Below are 19,482 nucleotides of genomic sequence, written 5' to 3' on the forward strand. Positions count from 1 at the left end.
GACTTCTTATACAGTTGAATATTATTTCATGACATAAACGTATTATCTGTATTCATTTTGATGGGTCTTATATAATAACTTTAATTATTTGTTTAACAATAAAGTAATCAAGTTGTGTACTTTTTGTTATATATATTTTAATTAATTTTGTTAACTTTTTTGTGTTACTTACTATATGTACTGAAATATTTGAATACTTTGACTTAGAAAAACTGCTACAATGGCATGTTTAAAAAGCAATACTGATATGTGAGGCTTGACTTGTCTTCTTCTTGGGCTAAATTGAGAGTACAAACATAGCACATTTGTAGACTAGTAGTTTCAAAGTATGATCTTTTAAGTCATTACATAAACGCCTTCCTTATGATATACCCAATCATGTATCTCTTATTCATATGTATCGACGTTTGCAATCCAACTATAAACAAAATGAAACACATTCGTTTTTATTAAGTGTGTATATAAAAAACTTAAGGCCCGAAGAAATAACTTTGAAGAGTTTTACCTTTTAAGACATCCTTGAATTTAGCTAAACATTTGTTTGTATCAAGTTTATAGTGGTGATTTTAATCCTTAAATGTATAAATACCCTCTCAATCCATAATTGTGTAACCTTTTCACCCACATTAAAAATTAAATTATTCAACAATTCTCTCTCAAATCACACTTTTCAAGTATGAGAATATATGTGAAATGCCAAATACTGTATAGTAGAAGATTAATACTTAAGCAGCTTTAAACCTCTTTATTAATACTAGCATACTGAAAACAAAACAATTTCAAACCAACATTATAAATCGAAGATTTAACTAGCTCCAAATGTGATCTAAATTCCAAACCATAAAAACCAATAATCAAAAAAATTGTCAAATAATGGTGCAACAGCATGCTGGATCATCATGGTCATCCCTAGGATTTGTAGAGACGCCATGATAGTCATACAACCACGGATAGTCTTGCCCTTGAGCCATGTGGATAGGTGGTGCATATGGCTGAGCGGTTTGTGTATATGATGAGGGTCGTGGTGGAGGAACATACCCATCATCATTTCTGATACGAATACCACCTGACCCTTGACTATTATAGTCATGATGAGTAGATGCTAAGCTAGAATTACGTCGATTCACATTGTTGTTGGGAATGGGGTACTTGAATGTAGTCGACTGTAGTATGACCAATTCCTCAGGCTTGTAGGTGTCCAAGACAGCTGTAATTAGATCAGCATTTATAGCGCCATAACTAACACTAGACAACGAATTAGGATTTTGATTGATCACCGAACCATGTAGGTTGCTGTTAAAGCTGGTTGGCACTAAATTTGGAGGTGGGCTGCTGGTTTGATTTTCTGATACAATGATAACATTAGTCTGAAACGTACGCTCGAGAGTGGCTCTGATGTCTTCAGGATGTCGGGCGGTAGAGATGGTGAAATATGCTCTCGCATAATCCATCACTAGCATTTTCACTCCACCCATTTCACGCAGCTTGGTTGCGACACGTCCTATCCATGTGTCACAATTACGAAAACGATCAATGTGAAGAGTAACGGTTCTTTCATAGTCCATATCTGATCGATGGTTCACTGAAATGTAACAAATCCAAAAACAATATCGCTTCAAGGTATATAAACATGATGATATATATATATATATATATATATATATATGTATGGTGTATTGTGAGATTTAGACCATTATAATACTTGATTAAATATCTAGATCATATCGTCACACCTTAACAAAGGAATACATATACATATAAAAACTATTACGTATGAATTGTTAGCTATCATCACACCTTAACTTCTTGTCAATAAAAAATCATCACACTTTAACCAAATAAATGATAATAAATACTATTACAAGCTAAAAATGTATCTCAAGAATACAAGATTATGAGTAATATATAATTCTTAATTCTATTTATTAATTAATATATAAATAAATAAGGGGACTTCGGGGATTAAATTGCCAAGTTCTGTTCTCCAGACTTCTGTGCATTCGTGGGACTCTCTTGCTAGCTAGCCTTTCCATGTTTTATTTCTAGTATAATAAAAAAAAAAAAAAAGTAAAAAGAAATAAAAAATATGAAAAAGATTATTGTGTAAAGGTGTAAATATGGATACAATAACTATATATACTTGTATATAAAAAAAGGTTAGACAGTCTGAATCAAAATTATATATACGAAATATATTTTAAACTTTTATCTTTATGAAAAAGTATATATGTATATACCTTATTGGCGACCTGCTTGGAGAAGAGTTTTTTTCTTTTTGAACAGCGCTTGGAGAAGAGTTATTATGATTTATGAATGAATGATAGAGGTAATTAATCTAGGTTTATATATGTATGACGAGTATTATACTAACTTTTCCTTAATTACCTTCTAATTTCATAGACATTTAATTGGTTTCTTCTTGATATGGATAATAATGAAATTTGGACCCTGACCGGTTGACTGCTGACCAACCTCAAGTCGACTATTTAAATGTATTGTACTACTTTTATTTTATAATATTTTATAGAAGTTAATTTAAATTGGAACTAGTGGGGCCACCCGCGTTTCGCTGCGGGCCGACATTATTTTTCGATGGATAATGTTATATATGCCTAATTCATATATCTAAATATTGTCATACTCCACACATCATATGACACATATTTTTCATTAGTTCTTTTTCATCATCTATATCGTTGATCTTGCCACATGGCTTGATCTCTTTTTTAGACGTATCTTTAGACACGTAAATTAGTCACCTTAATCATTTTTATTTTTATTTGGATATCAAAGTTTTTTTTATGTCTGATTCACTCGTACTTGAAACTACATATCCTGAGTTATTGTTACATTCCTTACACGAAATAAAACGTTAAAATATCATGGAAGATAACTAACATTTTTGTAGTATTTGGGTTTGTAATAAATTGTATATATTGCTACCAAGGATAGTTTAAAAAGGAAAAAAATTGTGTTTGGGTTCACAAGGCTAGTGCTTTTGCACATGCCTTCCAAACTAATTAGTCATTTCATAGTTTTTTTACGGCATTTGATCTTGAATAGAAAATAATTTAAATATTGTTGACTGTAACTCAAAAATAAAATTCTTGAAAAAATATATACACCATATGAAGCAAACACATGGAAAACAGTTGTAGTACACGTGCAAGTTCTATAGTACTACATTTTTTTCTCCGTCAAATTTTATAATTGAAATTCCTTACGTATTCAACACAAACCACATCTTTCAATCACTTTTATCTATCTTTTATGTTTCTTGTAAAAAATTTTCTTCAGCCTGCTGAGTTTTCAATTCTGTTCGTTTCATATTTTGTTATCATTCATTTCGGCAAGGACCAATGTTTGCAACCACTCTGCCGGAAACATATTTAAGCCACAATATAATATTATTGCCGTATATAGTGGCATCGCAACGCCAAAAGGAGCCCATCGTTATCAGCCAACAGTCCAACACTATCAGGTATTGCCACCTACATGGTGAAGAGGTGAACGGCAGGATGATGGTAGTTAGCCGCAGGTGACGATGACGATGATAGTGACGACATAATCCTGTTAATTATTGGGTTGTTTACTCTTTACATATCTCCTTTGTTTTTCTGGATTTTTTTTAGATATGATGGTGCTACCTACTATGTTATAGTAGGCTATATTACCGTCGGTGATTTTCTGAGTGATGCACCGGTGGCTTATGAGTAAAAAAAGGCTGACGTCCGCATTCTTTGGATGTAGATGAAGAAAAAGAAGATAATAGTGTTGGAGAGAGCAAGAGAGAAGAGATTAAAGAAAGGAGAAGATTGAAGAGTCCTGAAAAGTTAAGAAGATAAAGGGTTAACTATGTCATTTCAAGTTACCCAACGAAGCCAGTTGGAGCCTTCATCCAAATTGGGATTATTATATATATAATATGTCGATCTACGTGGAATTGGAATAATTTATAGTATAAAAATAAAGTGGTGATACAGAGCCCTACTAAATAGGGCTAAATATTAGCCTAACTTTAAATTTTTACCATATGTTAATTTTAATGTTAACATATAATCCAGATTGGTTTTATTCTAATTTTACCCTGTATTAATTTAGAGAATATAATTTCCATTTATCCCTTTCATTATGTTATTTACTTTTTCATTAAGTGCACATTTAAGCCTTTTAACATTTTATTATTTTCTGTGAATTTTTTCATTATTTTGATAAACATGTAAAACCATACATAAATTTAACATCGGTATAACCGTATAACAATAACACAATTATAATGTAACAGAAGATTGACTTCTTTATATTCATCATCAATACTCATAGATGATTAGGAGAATAAAAAACTCACCTCTTGCTTGCATCATTAAGATCATCAAAGCTATATTTAGTTGTAAACAAATTGAAAGTATCCACTTAAATTGTAGGCGTACGAACTAGTAAAATTGAAAGATTATGTTTAACATATATGTAGCACCAGTCTAATTAAAAAAACAAACATAATTAATTTCTTTGTAGAAGTTCAAACTTTATATAATCTCATTATGTTTGTGTAGCACATATTATGTATAAACAAAATATTAAATATACACCATCATATCATATCCAATTAAACATTTGATTCCTTAACAATTTACAGGTTCCAACTTTCTATATGATTACTACATAAACAAATTGTGATGCAACCACAAAAAAGTAAAATAAAAAAGAAATAAAAAAAATGAACAATTAAAATATGATGATTATCAGTTCAGCTTTTTAAATGATATGAGATCATCAGGTTCATTATATATAAATAAATATATATATATATATATATAATTAGGTTTAGGAGAATACTTACATGGAATAAAAATACGTAAAAAGGTTTTTGATGTGGAGGCAAGATGGAAAAATTGTTTAATAGTCTTTTAATGATAAAAGGTAAGGGCATATCAGTAATTAGAAAAAATAATTAATGGGTTTTTAGAAATAAATCCAGATGACATTTTTAGATTGTTAGGCTTATTTTTAGGTGTAGCATTTTAGGTCTCCTAATCATTTTTCATAAAAATATATGCATTATCTTACACATTAATATGATAATTATTAAATTAAACTAAACATTAGTTAAATTTGAAAATTACTTAGAAAATTCAGTCATTATATATTATATAATAATAATAATAATAATATTAATTATAATTTGTGTTCATGTTGAAAAAAATATATATAATTTGTGTCTAGCAAAATTATTTATATTACAACGATACAAAATCACTATTTTAGTAGTGCTATATTAGATCTTTTACCCGCACGATGTGCGGTAGTTTTAAAATTGACTTTCTTTTTATTTTATTTAAAAAGAATCTTGAATGAAGTATTATATTAGAGTTAATTGCATAAAACGTGAAATGTCTGTAGTTTACACAAATTCGTGGTTTACATCCCTGTAAGTTTTTATTTTAAGGGTTTTCATCCATGTTTAAAGTATTATTAGCAACTTATATCCCTTTCATTAACAACATTATTTTCCATCCGTTAAAAGCCTTCACGTGCCACACACGTGAGGACATTCTTGTCTTTTTGCTTATTGCAGGGACGATTTATGCAATTACACTGCATATAAACTTTTTCTTATAAACTCTATTACATAAACAACATCCTTAAATCAAATGTATTCAATGAAAAAAAAAATCCACAAATCAAATGAATCAAAATTAATCAAACATCACATCTTGTGGTGTTCTTATCCACAAATCCACAATTTATCCACAAAAATGTTATAGATAATACCGTAAATTAAATGCCCTAATTTTCTTGTGTTGTTCTCATCTTTTGCAAGTGAAAAAGAAATGGGTTGGGTGGAAGAAAATTAATCAAAGCTTCTCCATCTTAAAAGCTTTTTCATCAAGTTGAGACTAGCACATGAATCGAATATATATCCATTTCATGAAACCGATTATATATATAGATAGAACTGTAGCGACGGCCATTGGTGGAAGGAGGCGATGGATACCTTTCATTTTCTGATGGAAAATCCCCTCAAACGCTTCAGATCCCTAACTCACTTCCCATCGTTTTGTCCAATGGGTTTTTAATGATTGTTTCTGAGTTTATCCAATCCCTCACTCTACATCTATGTTCCATTCATTTTTTTCGTGGTTGTTTTTGATGTTGATGATGATTGTTTGTTTTTCTTTTTGTAAGACACTTCAAAACACAATAAACTAGATGTGGCTTTTAGGAAGGCAGAGTGAAAAGGAGATATAACGGGATATTGAAATATGTGTCTGCCAGGGATTGAGAGTGAAAAATGGATACAAGGGAGAAAACAAAAAATTTATATGCAGTGTAATTGCATAAAACGTCCCTGCAAGAAGCAAAAAGACAAGAATGTCCTCACGTGTGTGGCATGTGAAGGCTTTTAATGGATGGAAAGTAATGCCGTTAATGAAAGGGATGTAAGTTGCTAATAATACTTGAAACATGGATGAAAACCGCTAAAGAAAACTTACAGGGATGTAAACCACGAATTTGTGTAAACCACAAAGACGTTTTATGCAATTAACTCATTATATTATATAATAATATAATAAGTGAATAGGTTGTGAATAGTAACTCGTCTATGTAATAAGACTTATTCATCATCTTACATGTATTATATGAATAACTGAATGAGATTTATATTCATCTACCAAAATATTTATAAATACTCATATATATCGTCGTAGTTGAACATAGCGAGCATGCAATATATGTTATAATTGTCGAAAGAAGAATTGTAATCGTAATTTGGTTGAATAAAATACGACAAAAATAATCAGTTACTAAAAATCGTAATTTAGTTGAACATAGCGTGCTCTCCGCACCACCAAACTTATATGATGTATTATTATGACTTAAATAAACAGTTAACCCAATTACACTAAAATACCAACATATATATAATATATTTTATTAATATATATGAGTATAAGAATTATTGGCATTTAATTAGTATAGATAATGGTCAGCAAAACTAATATGATCACAAGATGTCTTGTGAGTTATGATATTTGTCAGGAGTGAAAACAATCCAAACACTACAAATAGGAAATAAAAGGCACATATATAGCTGATTTACTGGTTTTTATTTCTGAAATGAACATATTATTGAAACTGTTTATCAAACAACCTTCACAAACATAACCAAAATGAATAACACCAACAGAAGTTAAAGCAACATGCGAACACAAAGATCATTTATTAAGCAGTAATTAAAAAGATGATCAATAATACGAACGAGACTGGCAGCGGTCTCTTAATTAATTAAGAAGCATTAGCGAACCTAACACGCCTGCTGCTGCTAGTAGGATGGGTAGAGGTGTGATTATGAACTCTAGGGACGGCTGCTCTGGATGTCCCCGCATCGTAATTGACCTTGATAGCTTTCGTTTTTGTCCCATTTTTGGTTGTAGTTTCTTTGTATTCTATGTTTTTGATTAACCCCTGAGAAGCATGAGCAGCTACGATTGTCCCCAATCCTTGCAACAATGCTTTATCTTGATGAGAGCTGACCACAGGAGGTTTTGAACTAACAACATCTGTTTTTTTCAATAGTGTGATGCTTCTGTTGGATGAAAACTCGTGCTTAAGCGCGTTTATGATAGTTTTGGAGGGCTGAATGGTTGAGACAGTGAGTTTCCCACCACTCTTAGCTTTCCATGATTTAACACCACCAAGTTTGTCAAGCACCTTTTGGACCCTTTGGTTATCAGAAGTCCTAGAGTATGGAATGATTTCGATGTATCTATCCTTTGCCTCTACCAGTGAGTGGGTATCACGGGATGGTGGTTTGATATTGACATAAACATCTAACATCTTCAAATTAAGTCGTTACGGAATACTAATTTATGACCCTATATATATATATATACATGGAAGAAGGGGAGGGCCGGGATGCTGCTTTTATAGACTACTACTTTTTGCTTTCACATTCACTCAAACAATTGACTATTCTATTATCATCATCCACATAAATCTTTTAAGTGAAATTTACAATTTCAAAAAACTCCATATAATAATAATCCAATCTAACAATAATTATAAAACAACCTCCTAAATTATTTTTTTTAAAAAGCCATCTCCCTTGGATGAAAGTCAAGTAAAACTCATATTTTAATGGAATACCTTAAGGTCAAATATCTTATCAATAAAGAATGAGTCACCAACCCCATTAACTATATATATACTTAACTGAATTTTTTGTTCGGCGGGGAATAAAAACCAAGGTGTTGGTGCATCTAGGAACTTTACCCCAAATATTGGCAAAACAAGCAAGTCCGGTGTCTAAGACACCGAACTAGTCCTACGTGGTACCCAGAAAAGTTATTATGATTATATAGATACCGGACTAGTGTTTGAATTCTGAAGTGCAGTCATGTAGATATCGGACTTATGGTTATATGGATAGAAGTGCGGGCGTGCGGTCATGTAGCTATATATATATATATATATATATATATATTTATGCAATCTGCATCTTTGTTTTACACATAAAAAAGTGAAGTCCGGTATTATAGAAACCGCACTTCATTAAATATAGTGGTTGGCTTGTGAATTGGTATGCATGCCACACTTAACTGAGAAAAGTAAAATTCCGGTATCTTAGACACCGAACTTCATAGACGTGGCAAAGTCCGGTGTCTTAGATACCGAACTTCCTTGTTTTGCAAATGTTTTGGGTAAAGTTCCTAGATGCACCAACGGATTGGTTTTTATTCCCATCCCGTACAAAAATTTCATACTTAACTAGGTTTTCAACCAAGGTGTTACACGAGCTAATATACATTTCTAACAAATAACTCGGTAAAAACTCAATATAAAAACAAATCTTTCAATGGAGAACGGGACATAATGTTCTTGTGATATTCTTGTAACGTTAAACACATAACCCGTAACGATTCCGGGGGAAAGTTGATACCTTTGTTAGTGTAAGTATATACGGTTAAGGAGACAATTACACCTACACATCATATGGTTACAACGATATTCATTACATTCTCATGTAAGAATACCTTATCATGCGTATATAAGATTCATCATGTATTTATGAATCGTTAATGTTAATGGAATAATAAATATAGATAGATCAACCTATCATTGGGTGACATCTTCCTTAATATTCCCTCCGTCCCATTAAAACTGTCTAATTTTATTTCGTCAAAGTCTTTCTTTTGTATTTTTGACCATACATTTTTTTATTGCATTATTTAGTATTTGATGAAAGTTATACTCAATGAAAACATATCGAAACGTCTATCAACTCATATAACTTTCATCAAATATTATACATTATAAATAAAAATATATAAAGTCAAACTTACGAGACAAAGACTTTGAAAATTTAAAAGTGGACACTTTTGATATGACGGAGAGAGTACGAGTATTATTGAAAGTAAAAATAGTTAAGAAGAAAAGAGAAAACCAAAGATACCTAGAATATAATTCAACTCAAAGTCATATTATGTTATGTGGTTATAAAAAGAACGTACATACTTATTATGTGTATGTTCTATATCATCAGTTTTTTAAATCATTGTAATCATATAAGGGAGTGTTTGGGGTTGTGTTTACAAAATAAATTTTGTGTTTTTAAAATAGATATATTATGCGTTTTCAAAACTCCAGAATTGCGTTTTCATAGCAAATAATCAATTTTTCACACAAACAGTTTTTTAGATTATTGGCGTTTTACAAACGTAATAATCAAATAATCACTTTATATCGTAATCCCAAACATCCTCTTATATTTAAAATAAAATTTGAACTGAAAGTAATATTGTGGGCATATAATTAAAAACAACTTAATACAATACAATATAGATAGAAACAAGACTACAAGAGGTATGTTTTCTCGTAAGAAGTCTTACGTTGAATCCTTTCCTTAGCACGAGCATAATACCTGCGCGTTGTGGCGGAATTTTGTTTTAAAAATGAGATAGATACGGGGTAGTTTAGTCCAACTATAGAAGTGGTTATATAAAAATATGTATCTGATGAGGGACATTTTAGACTTATCAAGTTCTTAATAATTTAAAGTTAGTTTGCTTTATAATAGAGTATAGATAATACCTAAAGTTGACCGAATGGTAGGGGTTTACCAAGAAGCTAAATTGAAAGATTTATTATACGAGTTTCTATCTAGCACTTTGCTATAAGTCTTCATTTTATATAAATTGCTGTTCTAAAATAAAATAGTCACATTCAATATATATATATATGAGTAGTTGTAATAGCCAGTGGCCACTAACCGTCACTTTCCAGGGTGAACTTGGGTTTGAGTCTTGCCAAAAGCAAACTTGAGATAATCAAGGGATTATTAAGTGGTTGAGATTCACCTGGACACTAGCTTGACTGAGAGATTAGTGGGTACCAAATAGTACATGAGATCAAGGGTTCTCATTTAATTACCTTTTTTTAGTTAGATTGATTAATCATTTTCCTATAATTTTTATAAGGGAGAAAAAAAAAGATATACATGCATAAAATAAAATTTAGATCCTTAAACAATAATAATCACTTATTGAGTTATTGTCCGTACGCGTAAATTCCCCCCTTTTTTTTCTTCGTCTTTCCAGCTTCCTCCCCGGAACGTATATTAATTTTTCCAACAAGTGCAATTTGCCTTTTTGACTCTGATATTCCACTATAGACAAACCAAATGTCTTGATCATCAATTAATTTCGGGGAAATAATGGTTACTGGTATTATTCTTTCTTAATTATCTATGCAAACGTCGTCAGTAATGACATTATTATCTAAAGTTAAGTTAGTCAATTCGATGGATCCAGCTCTATTTGATATTGACAAGGAAAATGATATTTACTTTTAAAATATCTCTAATTCTAATATCATAATTTCATGATATATGGAATCTATAGTAATTTTTCTTCTCTTTTTCGTCATCGGTTTTATCATATGTGATCATTTTGCACTTTGTAGTTAAGATTATCACAAAGATATATTCAAAAAATATATATAATTACCTGTTAGAATATATTTGCACAAGATCTCACCCAAAACATAACTTTTTATTAGGAAAAAATAAAACATAATGCTAAATTAATTATTGGTTCCATATAACAAAAGAGAGAGTGAGGAAAGATGGGGATGGTGTATGAAAAAAGGGGTGAGAGTTGTGAGCACCTTCCTTTTCATCTCCCATCTTTCGTTTTCTATCTCCTTCACATCATTCGTCTCTCTCCATCTTTCATAACAAAAAATACACATCTCTCACCTTTATTTAACAATATATATAAATAAAGAATATAAGAGAGGTGATGAAAAATGGATAGATATATGATTGTCTTGTTTTTCATCTCCTCACTCCTCTATCATGATAGGATGGGCGGGTATTCAATATTAGGCGTGTAGTTGTGTAACGTGTTTGATGAAAGTAAAACTAGTTAATATAAGCAAGACTAGAGTGATATCATTTTGCCTATATGACAAAACAAAAAATTTAGATCACTAACGGATCATTAAAGTATCATCGTGTCATCAATGATATCATTCGCTCATATCCCACTATAGGATAGTGTCAATACACCAATTCATAAAGAAACTAAAATTCAATGTTCCGTTGCCAATACAAAAAGAGTTGTCACTGAAGTATTATCGTGTTACCAATGATATCATTCGCTCATATCCCACTAGCCCACTAGGAGATAATGTCAATACACTAATTGTCTAATTCGGAAAGAAACTAAAATTCAATGTTTCGTTGCCAATACAAAAAGAGTTGTCTAAGTTAAAACCCCTTTTGTAAGATTCGAACCTATAACTTTATGATCCATACGCCTTATCTCATCAGATAGATCCTACTAGGCTATTAAGCCGGTGGCTATATCTATGATTTTTAATAGTGTATGTTATAACGAAGTTATTAATTTACTACGGAGTATTAAGATCCCTACAATCATCTTTTCATATTATGAATTATAATAATTAATGAAGCTAACTTTATTCTTTTATAAATTATAACAGTCTCAAAAGTTACGATTATATTTTCATATAAAATGTTGATTTTTTTTTAATGTATAAGAATACAATAACTCTGTTGGGTTGTAAAGAGTTAAAATGTATGGAAAGCCCATAATTCAGTCTGAATTTTTTTGAACCTTACTAAAAGGTTTTTTAAAACTCATCGACCAGAGAGAAAATATCTATAACGAGGTAGAACTTGAGAAAGAAATATAGGATAGTACAAGAAGTGAATAAGATGCAATTGGTATAACCAGAGAAAAAAAAAATCCATCGGAGACATGCTTTGAAAATCCATCCAAATTCACTCTATTGTATGGATTTTCAAAGCATTTACAATGCCTTTAGCAGTATGCATTGTCATTGTGGATAACAATATTTATCTTCCTAAGTTTTTTGATTAAAGACCATGGAGTTCCACCTGTGGTTGATCCCCATAACCCGATTTGGTTGATTCTTTGACAACCTTATACCATTCAAATTCAAAGAAGCAAATAATTTCAGATGTGATTGTATTTGGATTGGGTTAAGTCATATCCACATCTATTGTATCCATATCCATTTAAGTTCCATTCCATCATCCATATCCGTATCATTGGATCGATGAAGGGGGTAAAGTAGGATATTCATTGATTAAATATGAGAAAAAAGAAAACTGTACGTGTTACTAAAATTCTAAATTATAAATGAAGTCAAAACATAGTTAGCTACATAAACTTGATACTTATTCTTGTATTAAGAATTTTTGATATATTAATTAGGTGACATAAATGTACTACTTACTATATATATCCACCTTTAAGTGGAAAACGTAGATTAACATTACTATCATACTCTAAAATAACATAAAAATTTATGGTTAATTATTGATGTAAAGATAAAAAAAAGGACTTAATTAAATTATCAAACATTTTTTATCGTAAATGTTTCAGAACTTTATATCTTTTTACTTTGAATATGCATGTAATTGTCTGTTTATTGGATAAATCCATAGATAATAAAATTAAAAGAAATGATAATAGTATCACTGTTTTTAATTATCTTATCATAATGTACAAGTTTTACAACATTACAGTAATAAGTTTTACAAAATAAAGTACAAGCCAGTAATAATTACATGTGGTAGATTTATCATAGATTATCGTTAAGATATCACTTCCCTAAAATTAATGTCATTCATATCAATATTAATTTTCATTTAAGGTCATCCATATCATTTGAATCGGTCATGAGGTGGATATCCGCTGGATCAAGTGTCCATAGCCATCCGTACGTATTTGTTAGTTAATTTTATCATGAGTACTATACTCAGTATATATATCTATATCTATATTTATATCTATATACATAATAAAACAATAGTTATCTTATTTTTAGATAATTTATAATTAACATTGTTTTGACAAACTTATATATGATCTCTGCAATTTCATCATATTCATTTCATAAAAGATTTAACTTCATCAAAAAATAAAATCATAAATATAAGAAGATGTGAATATAATAAAATAAATTAAGTTATCGTTAATGTTGAACCCATCTCGAAAAAAAACACAATCACCTTACAAAAATCTTTAAAATACATGTAAAAACACATATTATAACTATAATGGACATTGTTAGAAGAAATCATGACATCCTAAACTAGGAATAAAGCTATAAAAAAACAATAATATAAACTAAGATATAATATGAAACAAAACCATAATAATGATTATGAAATCCTAAAAAATAACATATTATGTTGAAAATAACCCATATAAAATATGCAACTAATAATAAATAATATAAAATTTAAAATCATATAATTATAAGACTTCGTATGATCTCATTTGAACTATCAATTATGATAGTAATTTTCTTTCCATGCTTTAATATTTAACTTAGTTAAGTTAGTTTTATTTTTATATTTATACATCGATAATAAATATATTTGAGTATATATTGCCAAGCTTTGTAAGATTTGATATGAGGTATTATTTATAGTAATCTAATTTTATTATATATATATATATATATATATTGATATTTATATATGATAAAAATATTGTAGAAATAAACATGGAGATGCCACGTAGAAAAAATCCTATGTGGTAAAATCTAAACATAGTTTTAAATTGAGGTGGATAACCTTATAAAACTAGGATAATTATTGTTCTATTATATATATAGATATATATATAGTTGCATCGTATTAGCAAAAGATGTTTAAAAAAACATAAGAAATGTTTGAATGATTTGATGTGTAATATTGCAATTAATTAAAAGTATTTTGGAAATTTCTGAACAATACATTGTATAAACAAATATTTCTGATCGAACAATATACTACTGTATATATATGATGATATCTACAATTATATATTTGGGAAATTTTGGATTTAGATGTTTTGCTCTTTTTGAAATTATAAATAAATGAATAAATACGAGTAAAAAAATTCTGCGAGATATGTGTAATTAATATGATCGATAACTAGGTATATATTTAAGGGAAATGCTACATACAACTCTAAGGGTTGTATTTAACGTGCATAAAAACACTTGTATCTGTCATATTAAAAGCTCACCCTTGATTTTCATGATAAATGTACAAATAATTTATGCACCTTAAATAAAGCCCTTGCATACCCTTATATTTAAAGTACTTTGAGCGGAGGGGCTAATTAAGAGGAGAAATTAACTGCATAGAGAAGTAAATCGAATTGAATAACCAGCAGCTTGTTTAATTTGTGTGTATGCTTTTGCTTCTATATATATATATATATATATATATATATATATGATGAATGTTAATTAAAATAATTATTGTAATGCGCGCATGGAGGGACGTACAATATGAAAAGTGAAAACAATCCAATTAAGCAGTATAAAAGAGGAAGGAATTAAGATCGAGGCATATATATAATTTAATAACTGATTTCCAGAAGCTAGTTAGGTTTGACCTGTAAAAATATTTGTTTGTATTATATAATACTTCATATAAAATATATGGACGGATTGATTTTTCAATATACTTTTCATTGATATAACTTTCGTCAACTATTATATAATACAAAAAAAGATATTTATAGTCAAAGTTGTAAGCAGAATACTTGACAAGTCAAAATTAGATATTTATAGTCAAAGTTGTAAGCAGAATACTTGACAAGTCAAAATTAGACATTTAATATGGGACGGAGGGAGTAGTTTTTTTACAGCTAAATTTGAAAGGAAAAGTTTTTAAATAAATCATAATTAGACATTTAATATGGAAAAAAAGTAAAAAATCTGAGGTAAACGGCGGGACCAACAAGCTAGTCATTCCATTACCTCGGTATAATTTCTTTTCACCCTTGGATCAATAACTTTTTGAAAAATATTTTTTGAAAGCCTTTAGCAAAAAGGATTCTGGTCTAACTTACGGGCTTCACGTAAACGGGCTTTGCACATATTTCAACTTTGGGCTAAAAATTATACATTACATAAATTCAACATTTAATATGAAAAGCTGCTTGTAAGAATCTTAATAGGAAGTTAATAACTTGATTATAATATGATGATGATGATGATGATGACAAGATGATTGTAAGAATCTTAATAGGAAATTAACAACTTCATTACTCGGATAATAGTCTTGCTTATACTATTATACTTTCATCAAACACGTTACACGGATACAGAAGTAAAGACCAACAAAATTGAGGCGAAAATACTAAGAAGTTGAATCAAATGTACCAAATACTAGTAGTACTATTTTTCAAACCGTAATCTTCATGTTATTGCAACATTATATGGACCAATATTCGACTAATCTCTTATAAATTAACCGACTCTCATTCATCTTTTTTAACCCAAGAAATATACTATATATCTTTTCATTTATACTTATCATTTTTGAAACAATAAGTTGAAACTTTGCTACATATATTATGCCATCTATCCCTACTTCCCTAGTAAAACAACTCTAATTAATGGCAATTACTTTTCAGATAATTGGATTTCATAACTGCTTGGGGTGTGCACGAAAGGTTAAAGATACACTGCGTAAGATAGGCGGAGTTGAGTTAGTGAAATTTGACCCGGAAAGTGGGAATGTCACCGTCTCTACTGCTAAACATCCTGAAGTAATCAGATACGCTCTTGAGCGCAAGACTAATAAGTCAGTAGTCGTTATGTCACAGGACATTGTGGTTGCAGATCAGACCCGCAGTAATTCTATTGTATCTCATCATCAAGTACCAGCTGATAGTTCCCAACAATTAACATCTGATCTTCATGAATTACTGAAATTGTCTCGTGGTATGGATAGTATGGAGGTTACCCGTTCCAGTACCATCAAGGTCAGATTTAATCACCGTAGTGACCATAACTTAGTGGCTGTTAGTCCAAAACCCCGTGGTAAAAATGGTGATGATGTGGATGTTGTTGAGTATGGAACTCCCCGACCACTACCACGAGCGCCACAATGGTCTGCAACAGAGCTGTCAGCGCCACCAGAGGAAGAAGTGGTTTATGGCTATCCACCAGAGTTTTATGGGTTCTCTGTGACTCGTAGCCAGGATAACCCAAATGGACGCTGCACCATTGTTTGATGATGTATATTTGTGAGATTCAAGATTTCAAGTGTTTGTCATATGTATTTGTATATACGTTATATATATATTGGCCATGCTTTGTATGTAGTCTTTCCGATGATCAATTTGTTCTTGTAATCTTGTATTATCTTGTTATCATTCTGGTGTATTGAAATAATACTGTTGTTCAGATTCTCATATTGGTCAGATTTTTTAAAAACGTAAATGAGTAAGTATTATATTTCGTGAGTGTTAATATTGTACGTTTGGGTAAAAAGGAACGTGTTATTGCTTTTACATATGAAATACAAATATACAATAGACTTACTTACAAGTAGATGCAGTTGTCATAACCACTGAAAAACACCAAGTTCCACTGAAGACATGTTCCGTGGATCCATCCAAAGTCACCCACATGAGCATTTACGGAGGCGTTAGCAGTATATGCATTGTGGATGACAATCTCTTGTGGATCATTAATTGCTACCCGTTTCGCATATCTTGTCAGATATTTCCAATATAGAGTATGTTTTTGAATAGGATAGCAAAGGATTTCACATGACACCCCTCAAATAACAACCCAACCCATCTATGTAAAGGCCACCACGACCATAAAACCCTGCAAATGAACCTGTATCCCATGGTACTGAAAAACGAGCCCCTGTCTGTTTACCAAAAGGCCCATCCGTCTTTTTATTGGTCACGAAACACAGTGACGAGATTACTGTAAAACCTGCATGATTCCCTGTAGTTACTCCAACTGTTCCAATCATCTCAGTTATTTCTTCGTCCCCATCGAAGTTAATCTGCAAGAGTTAACCATAATCAATAACTCATTAAATAGAGACCATCTAATTTTGGGATTTAGTATATATTCACTAAGATGTTCTGAAACTCACTATTTAAAGTTATGTTACCTCAGAAACTTTGCCACCCCTGTAGCCACTATTACCCCCATATCGTTTAGTCGACTGCAACAAACCACTGTAATCTTGAGTTGTAAAAATCATAGAATAAATCCACTCTTTGTGATCTATTGTTATCTTCCTAAGTTTTTGATTATTCTCAAGCTGCAAGGACCATGGAGTTCCACCTGTGCTTGATCCCCATAACCCGATTCGGGTGATTTTTTGACAACCCTGTATCATTCAAATTAACATAAGCCTGAAATACAATTTACATTCTAATGAAAGACCTTCTATCTATTTTTGGAAAAGCCTTAACTTACTATTTGAAACTCCAATGAGTTTTGTAGCTCTTCAATGAGTATTCCCATAGTTGGGCGTTGTTTTCGATCCTTTTTTAAGCATTGATAAGCAATTCTATAGAATGTTCGTAACGAATTTAGCTTCATTTGTGTAAGTAGATTGGTCATAATAATTTCTTCTAATCTCCCTTCTTTATAATGAAGTTTTACCAATTTAGATAAATAGCGACGCTCGTCATGGTATTTAGTATCTATTGCTAGCCTTCCACATAAGACTTCAAACAATACCACACCAAACGAGTATACATCAGATTCTTTTGTAAGTATATCAGTCGTCGCATACAATGGATCAATATAACCAAGTGTACCACACGCATTTGTGACAAGAAAAGTAAACTGTTGATTCGCTGGACCTATTTTAGACAACCCGAAATCAGAAATTTTAGCCTCCCAATTCACATCTAACAAGATATTGGAGCTCTTTATATCACGATGTAATACCCTGTGTCCCTCTCCCACGCCGCTATGAAGATAATTTAGACCACGTGCAGCACCAAGACATATCAGAATCCTTTGCACCCATGTAATATCCGTGGTGGCCAAATACTTATCTAGGCTGCCACGGACCTCATGTTCGTAAACAATGATTTTCTCATCATCTTCGTCACAGAATCCAACAAGTGAGACGAGGTTGTCGTGTTTGTAACTAGATAGCATGGTGAGCTCCGTTAAGAACTCTTGCTGTCCTTGCCCACCCTTCACGTCTAACCGTTTTATAGCAACCGTGGTGGTTGGCCTGTTGGAGTTGGTGGCAGAAAGGGAGAGTTGACCTCTGTAGACCCTCCCATATCCACCTTGGCCGATGAAATTGTCGTCCGAGAAGTCCTTGGTGGCTAACTTGATATCTTTAAGTGGGATTTTGAGGTGGTCTAGTTCTTGAATAAGAGACATGAGATTGGTAAAGATTATGAACATGAAATGGGGTTCGTTGATGAGCAAGATTTTTAGATGGTCTATTTATCTATGATGTTTATGTTTTGTTTCCTTTTATTTGTTCCAAATGAATGAAAAGATGACACATGCATCTACCATTACATAATGCACAATAATGCAATAATATAGCAACTTGTCGAGCTAGAATGGAAATGGATGTGTCAAATTTGACGTCACCATAGGGTATTTGTTTTACAGAAAGAATGGGATAAATTCACAGTATAATAACGATGGTGGTAATTTGGCATACAGATGGTTAAGAACATCTGCAGGGTATTTGTTATTACAAAACATTTGTATAGATTACCTTAAAAGAACAATATATGGATGTCTCGAGCAAAGCGGTTTGCTGTAATTCATCGTTTATACAAGATGAACAAACTTTACTCTTTATTTTAGATTGTCTTAACTTTAACGCATCTTACTATTTTTTTATTTTATTTTTTTATTATTTTTAGAACAGCAAGTGCCGGATCACGGATATCTGTACTGGATACCGTGGACCTACCCGATCACCTCCCCCCCACCCTCCCACCCGGTAAAAGCTCCACGAAAGCCATGACAAATCCTGACAGGTAATCAGAGGCCGAGAGTATCGAACCTGTGACCTCTTGGACAAAAGTCCGGGTGTCCAACCACTGAGGTAATCAATGAAGGACTAACGCCTCTTACTATTAACATAATGAATTTGAAAAGGTCATTTACCAACACGAAATACACATATAT

General features: G+C 31.2%; 2 protein-coding genes and 1 long non-coding RNA gene across 5 annotated transcripts; 1 reads left to right on the forward strand and 2 right to left on the reverse strand.

Annotated features, from left to right (window-relative positions):
* Positions 1-745: 745 nt before the first annotated feature.
* LOC122606089 lies at positions 746-2,429 on the reverse strand. Of its 2 annotated transcripts, none has more exons than XM_043779049.1 (2): positions 2,238-2,429; positions 746-1,582 (listed from the first exon to the last, which is right to left on the reverse strand). In XM_043779049.1, the coding sequence occupies exon 2, from the start codon at positions 1,563-1,565 to the stop codon at positions 867-869; it is 699 nt and encodes a 232-aa protein (XP_043634984.1). In that variant the 5' UTR covers positions 1,566-1,582; positions 2,238-2,429; the 3' UTR covers positions 746-866. The 2 variants fall into 2 exon arrangements, 1 of the variants encoding a protein (XP_043634984.1); XR_006324804.1 differs by lacking the exon at positions 746-1,582 and adding an exon at positions 1,814-2,042.
* Positions 2,430-2,998: 569 nt separating this feature from the next.
* LOC122605772 lies at positions 2,999-4,129 on the forward strand. Its single transcript, XR_006324711.1, has 2 exons — positions 2,999-3,584; positions 3,751-4,129. It is a non-coding gene; the product is annotated as an uncharacterized LOC122605772 (long non-coding RNA).
* A 12,346-nt stretch (positions 4,130-16,475) lies between these two features.
* LOC122605440 (probable serine/threonine-protein kinase PBL28) lies at positions 16,476-18,759 on the reverse strand. Of its 2 annotated transcripts, XR_006324605.1 has the most exons (4): positions 17,785-18,759; positions 17,474-17,695; positions 16,889-17,362; positions 16,476-16,558 (listed from the first exon to the last, which is right to left on the reverse strand). XR_006324605.1 is itself a non-coding variant. In XM_043778393.1 (3 exons), the coding sequence occupies exons 1-3, from the start codon at positions 18,736-18,738 to the stop codon at positions 17,111-17,113; spliced, it is 1,428 nt and encodes a 475-aa protein (XP_043634328.1). In that variant the 5' UTR covers positions 18,739-18,759; the 3' UTR covers positions 16,828-17,110. The 2 variants fall into 2 exon arrangements, 1 of the variants encoding a protein (XP_043634328.1); XM_043778393.1 differs by lacking the exon at positions 16,476-16,558 and having other exon boundaries at positions 16,828-17,362.
* Positions 18,760-19,482: the final 723 nt, after the last annotated feature.

The sequence above is a fragment of the Erigeron canadensis genome, chromosome 6 (assembly GCF_010389155.1).
Source record: "Erigeron canadensis isolate Cc75 chromosome 6, C_canadensis_v1, whole genome shotgun sequence".
Taxonomy (NCBI): domain Eukaryota; kingdom Viridiplantae; phylum Streptophyta; class Magnoliopsida; order Asterales; family Asteraceae; genus Erigeron; species Erigeron canadensis.